Genomic DNA, 16,144 nt, shown 5'->3' on the forward strand with positions numbered 1-16,144 from the left:
GATGTAAATGTTGGCTTCGGTTTTGGATGAACTACATTTTCATTTAATTAAACCATTCTACATCTGAATCTCACTTGTTAAACATCTTGCATCACTCCTTATCAATGCACAGCACTAATAAACTGCTTGTTTTCATAAGATGTTTAGATGCTGTGCAAATGAAGGCAGGAATTGCAGAAATAATGAGCACAGCTTAGTACAAATATGAAAAACACTCTTTAGTGATATTATCTTACTCTGAATTAGACTGTTTACACCCTAACTTAGATTAATTCCTCTGAAATATGAGCAAGGGAATTCTGAAAGGAACAGTAAAGTCTCCCTTATGCATAGGACAGGAAACCACCTTGGCATGCTAGAGACATCACTACCTTTCAAATAAGTTATACTGGCCCAAAGGTACAGCTCTATATTCCAGCATCTGTGTTGAACAGTAGGTCAGGTAAGAAACACATCTAATTAAATCCTTTTACTGCTATTTGCTGTGCAATTTGGGATAATTAAAGAAATTGTGCCAGTGAAGTGTAAAACTTTTAGTTGTTGCCTGTGCTATTGGAAAGGGAACAGCAAAGAGCAAACAGAAGAAACTGAATCAAGATCTGACCTGAAAAAAATTTCTTCACAAGTTCTTGGGACAACAAAGATTGGGAATAGCAAATTTTGGTTTTTTTTGTTGTGGTTTTTTTTTTTGGTTTTTTTTTGTTTGTTTTTTTTTTTTTTTTACTTCTGAAGGTAAATAGGTCTTAGAGTAATGGTCTAAATTACATGATCAGCAACTGAAAGTTTGTTTTTTAATCATATATTCAATTTGCCATGCAGGGATTTACTAGAAAAACGGTGCACCACGGTCAAACAATTTTTCAAGGTACTCCTATCTTTCAGAGCCTCGGAGACCTGATTTTTACAATACACCATGGACAGGGACCCACCTTGCTCATTAGCAAGGCTGCAACCAAACGACAGGATCAACACCAGAGCTTAGAAATTTATTCCTATCTGAAACAACTGTAAGCCAGTAATTAAAAAAAAAAAAAATCAACAATGCCAACAAACAACTTGAATTTCTAAAAATCTTCTAGATCTCACAGGAGACTAATTTACTTCCTAGTCTAAAACCAGTAAAAATAGTCCCGGCCGTTGAAATCCTGCTGGTTTATTTAACCTGGCTTTGCTCCTGAAGAAAGAGAGCCTGCAATTTTGAACATCCTGTGGCAGTGAGGCAGAGCGTGACAGCCATCAAATTCTAGTTGTTCATTCCACCGACTGGAAAAATGCTTGCCATTTTATTTCTTTTATAGGGCCACATTTGAGCAAGCAACATTTATAGAGATGACTTACCTAATTAGGTTCAAAGAGTGATTTGCTATCTCAGCAATAGTTTTTAAATGTACAAATCTAGACAGAGAGGCATTTTGTAAACAGGTGTGAATGACACTGCTCCATCAAGCATTAAATTGGAGCTGCTCCTGGAAAATTGTATCACTTGTGCATTTAAGTTCCCAATGTTTTGCCAACTGCAGTGTTTTCACACCCAATATTTTTTGTGGTATACAGCCAATGATATTTAAGCAAAATCTTTCACCCTTCTAATAGTGGCATGAAACAGCCTCCTGTGTGCTTCTCATATTTCTGAAGAGATCATAATTATCTCTGAGGAGTACCTCAGCCTTTGAAACAGGGCTACAAAGCAGTTAATGACTGAGGGAAAACACTTGATACTTGCGGGCAGTTTTGCATTTCCAAAGGAGCAACAGCTGTGAAAAGAGGAAACCATTTTGCCTCCTGACAACTCTGTGGTATTTGCACTAATTTGTGCTGGGGATGTGATCACCAGCCCCCGGAGAGCACCTGGATGGCCGCTCCCCTCAGCCTTCACCTGTGAGGGTAACGTGCCCCACGCCTAGCTGGGGGGGAAAGTTTTGCTCTTCACGCGTTTTCCCTCACACTCGGGGTGTGACTTTCACGCTGTAGTAGGAGAAGGTGTCTCAGTAAGACAAGAGCAGCGCATCCTACCGGCTCCCGACCGTGCTGGCTGGGGATGGTCCGCGGTGCCCTCAGCCCGGCCCGGCCCCTCCATCGGGCGCGCCCGCGGTGCCCTCAGCCCGCCCCGGCCCGAGCCCGCCGCAGAAGGAAGGCGGGAACTCGCCCCTCACAGAAACAGCAGCGCCCACCTCGCTCCCCTCCAAATTGGCCAGGGCCGGCGCACCTGGGCAGCGATCTACAGCCCCGGCTCTGCTGCAGAAAACACTCCTGTTACAGGCTGCTCTCAGTGTTCTCAAACTATTCCCACACACAGGCACATTAAGTGTTTAAACGTTGAAGAGGGATTCAGGTGTTGGCCCCTCGCAGGCAGGCAGAGATGGGTGTGGCTTAGGTTTCAGTGGCACTTAATTGGGGGAAAAATATTCACAGAACAGTCAGGGTTGGAAGGCACCTTTGGAGATCATCCAGTCCAGCCCCCCTGCCCAGGCAGGGTCACCTGGAGCAGTTAACACAGAGAACGCATCCAGGTGGGTTTGGAATGTCTCCAGAGAGGGAGACCACGTCCTCCCTGAGCAGCTGTTCCAGTGCTCTGCCACCCTCAGTGTGAAGTTCTTCCTCATGCTGAGGTGAAACTTCTTGTGTTTTAGTTTATGGCCATTGGTCCTTGTCCTGTTGCTGGACACCACTTAAAAGAGTCTGGCACCATCCTTTTGGCAGCCACCTTGGAGATATTTGCAAGCATTAATCACATCCTCTCTCAGTCCTCTCTTCTCCAGACTAAACAGGCCCAGCTTCCCCAGGGTCTCCTCATCAGCCTCCATTCCCTTTATCATCTTTGTGCCCTCTGCTGGACCCACTCCAGGAGCTCCATGTCTCTCTGTACTGCAGAACCCAGAACTGGACACAGCACATCAGCTGTGGCCTCAGTAGGGCCAAGCAGAGGGGGAGGATCATCTCCCTCGACCGATGAAAAGAATGGTTTTGGATCTGCTGAGAAATCAAATCATTAAACAGATGAAGGGCTTGAGGAAAGAAAATAAGGCTTCAGCCACAGGCAGTGAACCCCAGGAGGATAAAAATAACACAGAAAACGGACAGCAAAAGCTAAATACACATCAATTGTTCACACAGTTTTCAAACTAATGTCTGAAAGACCTGTATTCTTAAAGTAAAACGTAATTTTTATTTCTGTTTTATTAGAAACATCGCACAGAGAGGTAGAGCCTTTCACAAGCACATGTGAGCGCGTTTTCCCCTGGAGAGTTAGTTTCTCTGGCTATACACTGTTAGGACCTTTGGCAGAGCCAAGCAGAGCTGCTGAGAGGGGCACACACAGCACAGGGGAGCAAATGGCAGCAGGGCTCTGGCAGGGAAAGGGCAAGTCAAGGTTAGCTAGGAAATTGAGGTTTTCTAGGATTACAGTAAAATGAAGAGCAAAAAACGCATGTCTCCAGACTTGGGTTTCTTCCATGACAGTTTTCAGTCCTCTCCACCACACAGGTTCAGCAGTGCCCTCTGGTAATCACCTTTTGTGTCTTGCTGTAAAGCAAGGGAAGAAAAATACAAAATACATATGAGGAAACAATCACAAAATGTGAAAGCATATGAATTATATTCTAGACCTGTGGGATGGTGTATGATTTACATTGAAGACTTCTCAGCCTGGAGGAGACTATCTTGACTAAGTTTTACTTACGTGTGAACTGAAATTATTTAATCATTCTTGCAATACAAATGCAAGGCCAAGGAGGGAGAGAAATTTGGGTATGAAAAAGAATAACACAACAAAGGAAACCTGAAGGACTTGATTCTGCTCCTTTTCACTGATTGCTGCAAAAATCATACATCAAGTTCACAATTTAAAAAATTTGCTTATAATCTGCAATTGGCACCTTCAGGAAAATATTCTGGCCCAATATTTTGACTCAGCTTCATCTACACAAGGAACTATGTAGCATATGCTCTTGTGAGGGTGTGTGGAAGACTAGTTTTTAAACAGACACACAAGCTTTTTATCTATGCCCCAAGTTAGACAAAGCCTAGCACCTATAGCCCCTTGTCCAGTCACAGAAATGGGCAAAAATCACTCTAGCTAAAGATCCTTCTCCTTGAGCACTGAAATGAAAGGGAGCAGCAATTTAGATGCTCTATTTTCATTCAGCAATTTCTTCTCTTTTTGATCTGAGGATAGGGACAGTTGAACAAAATTTTCCTTCAGAACACATCAACTGATTGCACAAAGCTTGCATATATTGTCAAGTGGCTGGATAGTGCATGGATAATATAATATTCTCACTGCAGCCTCTAACATACCTCCCATGAATTCTAGTGGTACAACGAATCCAATGAAGTCTGCTGCAAAGGTCCATTATATAAAACAAAAGATGAAAAACTTGCCTGGATGAAATAATAGAGAGATTTTCCATATTTCCTCTTGAATTCACTCTTAATTTTCAGCATGTCAACCTCACAGCGGGATACCATGATCCTGATCAGGACCTTGTCCCGGGTTCCCTTGCCCTACAAGCAGACACACATTTAGAACTTCAATAGCTGAAATGTGTAACAAACCACTGTTAGGTTAATGATAAGACAGCAAACTACAGGCAACTGAGATGAGCAATAAAAGATATAAAGAATTAAATCTTCTAACTAAGGTCATTATTATGATCCAGGAATTTGAGCATGAATGTACCTTTCTCATCAGCAGTGTTTAACCAACTTGGAGTCACAAATTTAGCTTAGAGTGTAAGCAGCAGTTTTGGTTCATCAGGTCTTCCTGGTATTGCCTAATGCCTGTGACCAGGTGTTTCTCTTTCATCCTTTTTCTTCACAAAATGTTTTGAGGCAAATTTAATGTCTTATTTTGGCATTCAATAAACAGCTTTTTCTGCTATCTGCTCTTGGTTACATGCAAAAGATTTGCTAATGATAAGCAACTGATCTAATAAAGATCTTTATTATGAGACTCTTTCCTACATTTCCCTATACCAGATGAATCTGAATAGATAATCCAGGCTCATAACTGTTAAAGAATACTTTTGAACAATATTAGGTTATTGTTAATTTATTTACATGCCAGTCACATTTCATATGAACAGAAGTGCCTAAGGAATCCAATTTGATGAAACAATGATGACAAAAAAAATAGTAGCAGGAAAAAACAGTCTTTCCTACCTTCATGGAATCATACAGTCTATCTGCAAAATACAGCTGCTTGTTCTGAATGCACTGGACTGAAGAGAGAAACAAGGATAGTTAAATATCCTGCCCATACACAGAATAGCAGGACACAGAATATTGCAGCCATTTTTAAAGATATGATAAGTAGTCAAAATAAGGTTTTCAGAAAAGTTCCTCCAAAAAGAGGCCACAGAGAAAATATTTTCACCTGACTTGCTACTTAGAAGTTGTTTGGTTTAGCTTGTGATCGAACCACAAACGCTCACATTCTGAGAAAGTGTTTCCTTCCATGGAAATTGTATCATTTCAGAATTGCATAATTTCTGAATGTTAGGCCTCCTCCATACCTCCCAATTCATTGTTCCACTTCTACAAGCAATCTCTCTTCTGGAAACACTCCTTGTATGCTAATCCACCAGAAGCCTCCTTTTCAAGGCTGAGCTCTGTTTATACTCCATTTGCGTTACACAGCTCTCAGTTCACCCTTAGTCTGAAACAGATTTTCCCCTTAAAGAACTCCCTCTTAAACACAGTGACATCCTTGTCATCTTCATCTCATGGCACAGTACCAGCCTTACACCCTGCCTCCCTATTTCAGAGAATTCAGTGTCAAATCAACTCTTCAATTAGCTCCTATCACTCCTCACTGCCTGCCTGTTTTCTCTCACACACACAGCTGTTTTCTCTCCAGCTTATGTGGATACCGAACAGTTTCAACCTTTTTGTTTGCTTGGGGAAACAAACATTAAGCTTCTCTATCAAATAAAAGTATAACTAACAGCAGATCACAACACACATGCATTTTCATTTTAACTGGAAAGAAAAGTTTATGTTTTGCAGAGAGCAGAAATAAGCTGCTTCTCAGTTTCTGCAATATCCTAAAATACACCATTGGATCCAACAATACCAGCACATCCAGATAATTTCTCATCCAGCAAGGCGAATCTGGGCCCTGAGTGCTGAAAATATCCTATATAAAGACAGTCTTCAGAGTAACTTACCAAGATTAAGAAAGGCATTTTCCAAATCTCCCTTAACCTCCTTCTTGATGCTCTCCAACATATCATATGGGCTGTAGCTCTTGTACCTGTCAAACACTAGCACAGAAAAGAAAGCAGGTGAAACCAAAACCAGACCAAGAACTGGCAGAACTAACCACCCAAAGCATGAACACTGACACAGGAATATAGATTAATAAAAACCTATGCAAGTCCTGAGAATTTCATCTTAAATACAAGCGTAAGTTTGTTAGCTAAAGGTCCCATGTCATGGCCTTTTTTGTTTTCCTTGAACACCTCCATAATCTGGTAAAATTCCATCTTAATTCTGTACTGGTATTTTTTGAAACAACAAAACCCTGAAGTCTTCAAATGGCTTTTCTCATGTGCTGCCTACAGCAGTATCAGAGCTGTTTTTGAGCCTTCACTCACAGATTTAAACTCGTGATATAGCTAAGCTACCCTGGGACAGAGGTAAAAGCTAAAGGACTTTTCAAGGTCTGCTGCAACCATGTTTTCCAGGCTTGCAACATCTTTGTTTTCAGTGCATGTGGCATAGAATTGAGCATTATTACACCTCTGTAAAAGAGAGCTGTACACACAAAATGTGAGATCAACACATCTGCAGAAATAACTAGATTAAAAAAAAAAATTAACACCTTGGACATGGATTAAGATTTATGAGATATCCTATGTTTTTTGACTGCCTTTCACAATAATTTCAATCATATCTGGGACAAAATAGTTACTATTTTATTATAACTTTCTCTTATATGAAAAAAAAAAATCTGTTTCTTGAATAGTACCTTTCTGCAGGTGAGGAACACTTCTTTCAGTCATAATGTTGATCCACTTGGGGACATCAGTTCCCTTTCTTTTCACACCAGCATCATAGAGGTCCTGGGATTAGAGAAAAAAGGAAAATCACAAAAATCAGGAGTTGCACAAGAAGCCATTGCAGATGTATACACTTTCCTTACTGGAAAAATAAGCACTACTGGAACTGTGTCTGTGGGAGAAACACAAGGACAAATGGTTGGGCAGGTCACCAGGACAACATTTAAGGACCTAATCTGAAACTAAGACTAATTACTTTGTATTCATCTCTGTCTCCAGCTTTACTCTGTATTTAGCTCTGTTTACCTCAGCAGAACTGCTCTTGACAGACTCAATGTAATAAACAAGCATTAGCAGCCACTAAGTTCATTGCAATGGACGTGTTTCCTTTTGTTAAAGGCTCTTTCTCTTCATGGGTCTAAAAGAAATACGAGAGAGCTTCTGTATAGAGGGTAAGCAGCCTGTGAAAATGGGTAACTGAAGGTATCAGGATTGCAAGTGGCAGATTCATTGATACAGCAAACATTACTGGCAGGGCAGTCTGGAATACACACACCTACTTCACAAATGCTCTCCACTCCCACAGTACTTTTATGTTCAATATCCCCAAAAGCCTGACCAACTGGAGATATTTAATGGTCATTACCAGCACTTACCCTGGCATCTTGGTCAATCAGCTCGTAATCAATCACAGAGGTATCTTCACACCTTTTGCCCTTCAAACAAGATATGAGTATTTTAGAAAGGTTTCATAGAAAGTTAGCAGTTTGCTATGTGCATATTCCATTATTTTTCTTTTTTTAACCTGAATTTGCTAAATGAGTAACTGTATGCTCCACCCCCATTGTGAAGCTGATGTTATGAATGCTGCATTTCTGTTAAAATACTTTGCCCTTCATTTTCATTTCATTTGAATATTTTTTCCCCCCAAAGGTCAGTGAAAACACAGGGGAACTCAAGAGTGTATTAGAAACCCAGTTGTTTCACTGGCAGCCACCACTCAGACACATTGGGGAAAGTGGAAAACTATGAACAGCCCTACCTTGGCCAGGGCAACCATTAGCTTGCGGAAGTCACCAGATGTGTCTGATATGATGTCCTTTTCCAGTTCTGTCTTGTACACTAGAAAACAAAGAGTTCTTTTCAGGCAAAGGGTGTCTTAAAAATACTGCTTTACAAGAAAAAGGGCTGCTAATTACTGTGTTTTATGCACATAAACGAACAGCTACAGTCTACTGAGTCATGTGTGGAGGACAATGAAAACCAGCTCATGCTTGCCTACATCAAACCCAGCATTGCTACCAGCTAGTCATGAGTTCCTTGCAATCAGTCTGTCATGGAAAGCCTATAAAAAAAACTTCATTTAGACACAACTTGTATTAGTAGCAAATATCCTTCAATCTGTTTGCTACCAAGCAACAAGATGAAATGATACAAACCACACCACAATATCCAGAACACCACTACAAAATGGCAGAGAACCAAAGCAGATTTGGATAAGCTTTCTAATAATAAAATTCACACTGAGGGGAATTTATCCAAGTAACATAGTGTGAAAGACATAGTACATGAAAACTTGCAAAGTAAACTTACTTTCCCTGTAGACTCTGTTGATTTCACTGAGCTCCTGATTTGTTCGGGAGCAGATGATTTCAATGAGTGTATCTTCATCAGTTCCCAGCCCCTGCAACACGCACATGACTCAAGGAGCTAGCAATGAAGAGGAATGCTTCCATGGTTTAAAAACATCTTACAGACATCTCCTCTCCCCCACTCTAACACAGTTCAGGGATGTTTTTTGCCAATTGCACCTGAGAAACAACAGATGGAACACTTCTGGTGGCTTAGAGATCCTGTAGATGTTATGCGCATCTGCTCCGAGTGTCTAATGGAGGCCTTCTCACCAGCATAACTGGATAAGTTCAGCTTATCATGGCCTGTGTGATTTTTTTTTCTATCCACTGGGAGCACAGGAAGAAAATCCAATCTTATTCTCCTGTTAGGATACTGTTGGTTAAGTCCATCTGTAACAGATTGTCATTTTGCATGTGGCAAAAATGGGCATAGCTTCCACAGGATTTCAAGAGGAGCAACATCCTGGGAAAACATCTCACGCTGAAGTCTTGAACGTCTGGAAAATGGAGGCCGTTATGTGGCAAAGTACCCTTTGGGTAAAAAAAAGGAGTAAACCCAAGTAATTTTATTAAAATGGCTTAAAGCTAAGAGAACTAGGAGAGCTTTCCACACAATGGCTCTAATAAGCATTAGAGAAGAATGGGAAGAATGAAGAAGGGGAAGAAATGAAGGCTAGCAACATATATGATTGTCTAAACATTTTTGAAATATTTCCAAGAATGTGTAAGAGAAAAATAATTAACACCTCAATGATAACTTTGCTTTACTCAACTCTGATGCCAAAGTCATAGTTTGTAATGCTCTATCGAGCCAAACTTATGCTCAGGCAAATTCAGAGCATTGAGAGGTGCTTTGTTAATTCAGACCAGGTGCTTGGGAGCTGGGAAGAGCAACCTATGGAGAGCATAGAATATTCTACATTTGTGGCTACTCTGACACAAATTGCTTGGTCTTTAATACCAAACCCCAAACTAGTCTGAGTCACAATAAATTATGGTTTGGCTGTACTCAGACCAGGAGAGGGCAGCATCTGATTACTCAAATAAGGCATTTGACCCACCTTTGAGGAGTTACCATCTCCATAGCGGGTTGGTTTTTTGGGTTTGGGAACTTAAGGGGGCTTCTGGGGGGGGAGGGGGGGTGTGTTAGCCTGTGTTTATGCAGTGGAGGTGGTGGTTTTGTTTTCTTCTTTGTTTATTAACTCCTCATTAATCATCTGGAGAAATTAAATGGGTTTATTGACATGTTCTAAATTTCAGACATATCATTGTACCTGTCTAACTCTTAAAAAAAAATTAACCTGAACAAGAACATCCAGAATGTAACTGATGATTATAACTACAATTTCCCACACCCTAGTTTGCTTAAAAAGGTGAATGTACTGGCACAAGCATCTCTCAAGTCTTGTTTCAGTGGCCTGTGGAACAGATATTTCTTTCTCCAAAGACTGCTTTTGATGCCCCATTTTTTCTCATGTTCTACACAGGGGCAGGTCTAGTACAGGATGTTCCTTCAAGATCAGTGATGTGACCTAGTAACTGGAAACTACTGTATTAGCCTATAAATGCCAGCAGAGGATCTGATGGCTCTTGCTAACAGCTGCTCTTTTAATGGTTTCTCATTCTATGAACTTGTGCATTGTTTTTAATAGCAGTCAGCAAAGCAGCCAGGCAGAGCAGCCTGCCTGTTACTCCTGAGCTGACAAGAATGACTTTTTCCTTAAGGAGAGGATTTAATTAAGAGTTTAAAAACCACAGAGTTCCAGAATTTCTCTCATTTTGGATGCAGCTGGATATTTAAACTGTAGCACTAAAAAAATTAATAATCAGTTTGAAAACGGTGGCCTTGGATATGAAGTCCATATTCTTTCTTGAGACAGCGACATCAGATCAATGATGTTAAATTTCAAAGCTTATTTACCTTCATGGCAGCTTTCAACTCAGAGGCATCATACTGTGCTGGTGTCTTCAGCAAGCCCAAGATCACTGCCTCCAAATGACCTGAGAGAGCAGATTTGAGCGCTGCAGAAAGTTCCTGTAAAATAGATGGGACAATGGAAGAAAAGAAATTAAAGCTCACTTCTGATCTCCAGAGCATTTAACCTGCAGGGCTTTAAGTCCCCAAGCCTGTTGCAGTGTTTCTTACACAACTGACAAGAAAACAGAAACAAAGAGCTTTCCTGCTGTGAAAGCCTAAGAAAGAAATTAGGGCAAAGGAATTTTTTTCTAATCCTCTGAAAAGAAGAAGAAATGCACCAGTGTCTGACAAAGTGCTGGGAAGCACGGTGCAGACAACCTGAACAGCTTCGCTCCAGTCCTGAAGCCCTGATACTTTGCTGGAGCTAATAAGCACAGATGGATCTGAGTTTGACTCCCTGTGGTCAGTGCTTCTCCATCATACTCCCACAGTTTTCCCAGCAGCACTGTTATTATTTGTGGTTTTCCTCTTATCCCAGCCATTTACTAGCTAAGACATTGGAAAATTGACTGCACACTTACTCCACTGTAAGGCCCAGTTCCCAAACAGCTATCTGAGGACATAAAAAATCATCCCTGAGCACTGAAAAATTATGTCTGTCTTCAAGGCAACTATCACAAGATTGTAGCTGAAATATCTCTTATTAATTGCCAGTCAACCCTGGAGAAAGAAACAGTCAGGGATGTTCACTGCAGAGGATGCAAACCTGCACCAGAGTCAGAGTCCATGTCCTCTTATGGGTTTCAGATGCAACTTGAATTATGCTAATTATCAGCTTCCTGTAGCGTACATTACAAAGTTGAAATCCCTGGGATCAAGTCTGGGGTTCACATAGATCCATGTATTCCCTAAGGTGGAGTTAAATCTGTAGCATTCAGAAGGGAATTGCTGCATTTCAGTTGCTGGTTTCTCACTAACAATTAGTGAGCTGGAGAGGCAGGGGAAAAGGGGGTAGAGAAAGTGACCTTTGCTGAATCACAGAGAAGTTTGTGACAGAGAGATAATGAGCCAAGGCATTTAGTTGATTTCCAGAGTCACCCACTTAATCCAGAGCACTAATTTATGCTAATACTGTATGCACTTACTGCATGGATTGACCAAGGGAGGGAAAGGAGTTTGGGGCATCTGGCTGCTTTAGTCTGAGAAACATCTTAGTACAACCACTCCATTTGGGATACAATGCTCCAGCCTTTATTTGTGTGAAAACGGGTTCTTCAGAACTGCCACAGGAATCTCTGTAATAAATTTTAGGGAAGAAGTTGCCCAGAGAAGTTGTGGCTGCCTTATCCCTGGAAGTGTTTAAAAGGCCAGGCTGGATGGGGCTTTGAGCAACCTGATCTAGAGGAAAGTGTACATCTTGGGCATCTAAGTTCCCTTCCAACCTAAACTGAGAGTTTTCATCAGATACCGCTCATCCCAAAGGAATGGAAAGAGAGCCAGACTATGTGACATTCAAAATTTATGATCTATTGATAGATCTTGCAACACACAAAGCAAGCAGCCTAGTACAGCACAACACATTGCCAACAAAATCTGCACAACTGCTGGCAAAGAAAATCATGAGACACTATCCCTAAAAGATATACCTACATGTCTTTTCATATCCCACTTCCTCCTCTCTTGCCTCCTCACACGTTTATCTCTCTGAGTGGTTTCTACTGCACATTTCCATTGTTTACACAACTGTTTTATTCTTTGGCACTTGTTAAACTTCTGATAAATTCAGTTTGTTCTTGGGTTGCAGCAAAGAAAAAATATGAGAGAGAAACAGAAGAAAAAAGTTGCAGATTTTCTTGACTGTGCATTTCTGTGGTCATGCAGAACATTAACAAAGCTTTAAGTGACACATTTCATGACTGGGGTCCCTTTATGTGCAGACTCTCCCAGTGTCCCCGGGGCAGGATGGTGGGGTGCAGACGTAGTCACACATGCACGCATCCAACCTGGCCATGCCTCTGCTTATGCCTCTATCAGTCATGCATAAAAGCTGGTGAACTTCCAAAATTTAACTCTACATTTACATTTGGTTTCAGATGAGCATTCTGGGATGCTACTGGAGGACTACCATTTGGGGTCTGGCAAACCTGGAAGAGATACATTCATCATAATCTGAACTCTATAAGTTTCCTCTTTTTCATGGGCATGAAACTTCAAATACAATACGATTCTCAAAACTTCAAAAGAGAAGAGCTCTTGCCTCCCAGACAGCAAGACTTATTTTGCAGAATTCTGCACACATTTTACAGATTTCTCTCCATCAGTACATCAGTACCTAAGGTATTTCTGACAGGATAGTGTTTAATTACAGTTCAACTCACTACATCACTATTCCATAGCTGCAGTGCTCATAGCACAACTGACTGCAGTCCTTTCTCAGCTAAGCCAGCTCTGTGAACAGAAACAGAACACTTCCCTTACACTGAGTTGTCTTAACAAAGAGAAATCCAACCCCCCCACAAATAAACCAACCAAAAGGAAGAAAAAAAAAAAAAAAAAAAAAATCAATCCCATAAAGCATCTCTCTTTCATTTTGTCTTTCAAATGGAGGCACTTCATGCCAGTGACTTCTCAATATTTTTAGCACATTTCACCAGGGAATCCTGTGGATCCTACTGTGATTTCTGAAGGTGCTTAGGAAAGCACCATCTCAAACAGTTTTCAGTCCCAGTTGTGCATATTCAACACATTTCAAAGTTCTGCCAGTCCTAAACTGTGACAGCATGGACAAAGCAATGCATCTTTAGTTTCAGTGAAAAGATAAACCCTGAAAAATCTAATTGTCCACAGGAAAAATATTTAATAATTACTATTTCTTCATATTTTACTACCTTTTTGGTTCTTCTCTGATAGGCAAAGGCAATGTCCTGCCTCTGTTCATTGCTGCGGTTTGTCAGGATGTTGATGATGGTGACCTCATCCACACCTACAAAGACACAAGACAGACAGTCAGAGAAGCTTTCTTGTTACTGTTCTTGTATCAGGATGCTCCCCAGCACTCCAAACACAGCACATGTGCTGTCCAGAGCAGAGCTCAGCAGCTCTCACTAGCAAGTGTTTATCTTATCCTGGCCCTGGAGAACGTGCCACCAATTAGAGCCCAGACTTCTGACGGGATGCAGATCTTTGTACACACCTCAAAGTCTAGTTTGTGACCAGCTTTGCTACTCTGTCTTGTGCTTCACTTGTGTCTCTGTGCACTTGTGTTCAGGCACCCAGAATTCTGCAAAAAGTTTCTCAAGAACACAGACTTTAAAACTTGTACTTACTAAAGCCTCTCCTGTCATTTTAGTGTTTTCAATTAAGGCTTCTTAATAAAGCAGTTATATTTTCCATTTAACACATTTTATCTATCTATCACTTCAAACACAGAAATGGGAAAATAAACCAGTATATTTAATTCAGTATGTTTCAGAGGCTCAGAAGACAGAAGGAATTTTGACACTGGAAGAATTAAGTATGCTACTTCTTTTTGGAATCACTGGAAGATCCATGCTGAGCTGTAACTGGCATGCCTAGAGGATGTGGGTGCTCAGACTCCCAGCTTATCTTTTAAGTAAGTGAACTGCATATCAGTAAAAGCTTTGTTTTAAGGGAATCATTCCAAATCCATGCACTTCAATGCAACTGTCAGCTTTTGAAGCAAACAGGTGGCTCTAATCCTAGAGGTCAGAACAAGCCCAGAGCTTCACCTCAGTTCTCTCTGTTTAATAGAAGTATTATGAATAGCTTTTTTCACACTTGCACACACATCAGCATAAAAGATGATTTCTTGATAAAAAAACCCAGAAAGTAAGGACTGGCTCAGCAGGTACTAGCAGGACTCAGATCCCTGCCAGAATCCAGCTACATTTATTTTCCCTATTACCCAACTGAAACAAAGAACTGCAACAGATATTATAAAAATGAATAATATAAAGTAGGAATCTTGCAAAAGACCTTTTAGCCCCTAGCTACAGCATCTAAAATTATAAGTCAAATCCAAAAATCCTTCCCCTTTCTTCACCACATTTTTCATTATGAAATACTACACTTAGTAGCCTCGTGTCCTTAGCTTGTGCTGAGGCCGACCTACATCAGTGCTCTTATTCACACAAGCTTGGCCTGCAAATGATGCCAAAAGGCCCTGGAAAGCATCATGTGTCTAAGTTACATACTCTAGGTTGAAAACTGCACATTTCAGCCATAATCTACTCCTGCACATTTTAAAGTGTTCCCACATTATAAAAGAAAACAAATTCTCCCTGTCCAGAAATGGCCACACACAGACATTGAGCCTTTCAGCTGTTGCAGGCCCACAGCACAAGCCAACGTCTTAAGTTTTTTAATAAATTCTGAATTGAAACCATTCTTGGCATTCAAAAAAGCAAATTACATTTTCAAGCTGCATCACAATTGCTATAGATTAGAAGCTCACAAATGACTGACTACATCCAAGTTTCTTATGCATATGCTATGGCAATATGAAGTTAACTCATTGCTCTGGCATGCAGTAGAAAGTAAGTGCTTGTACTTCATTCACGCTTGGGAATCACGCTGCATGCACAGGATGCTGACTCACAGCTGCTGAGGTGGGGCAGAGCAGGACAGCAGCTCCAACACTTTGCTGTTTGCTAAAGTCTCTGAAAGTTTTAAGGCAATGAAAGAGTTTATTTCCAAATTTATTCTGGCTAGGCAGATTTTATCCCTGCATTTCTATCAATAGGGAATAGAAAGAAAATTCTGCTTAATAACAGCTTTTCTTGTGAAAGAGGCAATGTGTGGCATTAGTAAGATCACAGTGTTGGAGCTCAATCAGCAAAAACGAGGAAACGAACACAAATGGGGTTAAAGGGAAAAATTTAGATAAAAAAAGACCATAATTTCAGCTCTGCTATTTTGCTTAGCAAGGGTTCACCAAACTCAAACTGTGTTGCAATGAGATATTTCTTTAGTGATAGTTTTAATATTTGGAATATGAGTGATGCAATTTGGTGGAGTTCAGGCACTGTCCTCTCTCAGCAGCAAGCCAGCAGACATCCTCTAAAAACTTCTATTTCATAATCTTAAAAGCCCTGTCAAAAGGTACAGGCATGTTGTATATACTACATAAAAAGGAGACCCTTCTGTAAGATTGAATTGACTGGTTTACATATCATCATAGTTTTACCAGTTTCTGGATATAATAAATTTATTACAGGTCTATGTTCTAAGCCCTTTCCTACAACAAACCTGTGCCTGAATTCTGCCAGCCATGGAATAAAATAGTATCCCATGAGACCTCAATAAAAGGTTGCAGGTAACAACTATTCACAACCTAGCCTGAAAAAATTATTTAACAAGTACTTCAGACACACAAAGTCTCAACGCTAGGAAATAACTCTAAAACAGAAAAGGGACACTTCAGCAGTCATCTTTGCTACAAAAAAAAAGAAAAGGAAATCTAACATAAGCTCTGTTAGTGCCCCTCTAGATAGTTTCTTCTGTTTAGGTTCGTGTACGTCAGCTCATCTATACACAGGGCACAATAGAGCATTATAAAGAAATTAAACAGC

General features: G+C 40.6%; 1 protein-coding gene across 2 annotated transcripts in view; it reads right to left on the reverse strand.

Annotated features, from left to right (window-relative positions):
• Positions 1 to 3,157: 3,157 nt before the first annotated feature.
• Positions 3,158 to 16,144, reverse strand: part of LOC309578286 (annexin A2) — a 60,062-nt gene continuing 47,075 nt past the window's right edge. For both annotated transcript variants that reach the window (XM_082290775.1, XM_082290774.1), the window contains 10 exons: positions 13,442 to 13,536; positions 10,557 to 10,670; positions 8,595 to 8,685; positions 8,044 to 8,123; positions 7,658 to 7,717; positions 6,971 to 7,064; positions 6,168 to 6,263; positions 5,161 to 5,219; positions 4,381 to 4,503; positions 3,158 to 3,522 (listed from right to left, as the gene is read on the reverse strand). In XM_082290775.1, coding sequence (XP_082146901.1) covers positions 3,463 to 3,522; positions 4,381 to 4,503; positions 5,161 to 5,219; positions 6,168 to 6,263; positions 6,971 to 7,064; positions 7,658 to 7,717; positions 8,044 to 8,123; positions 8,595 to 8,685; positions 10,557 to 10,670; positions 13,442 to 13,536 — 872 coding nt within the window. In that variant the 3' untranslated portion in view covers positions 3,158 to 3,462. The remainder of the gene's footprint in view (positions 3,523 to 4,380; positions 4,504 to 5,160; positions 5,220 to 6,167; positions 6,264 to 6,970; positions 7,065 to 7,657; positions 7,718 to 8,043; positions 8,124 to 8,594; positions 8,686 to 10,556; positions 10,671 to 13,441; positions 13,537 to 16,144) is intronic.

This window comes from Coloeus monedula (assembly GCF_965178545.1).
Source record: "Coloeus monedula genome assembly, chromosome: 14".
NCBI classification, from domain to species: Eukaryota; Metazoa; Chordata; class Aves; order Passeriformes; family Corvidae; genus Coloeus; species Coloeus monedula.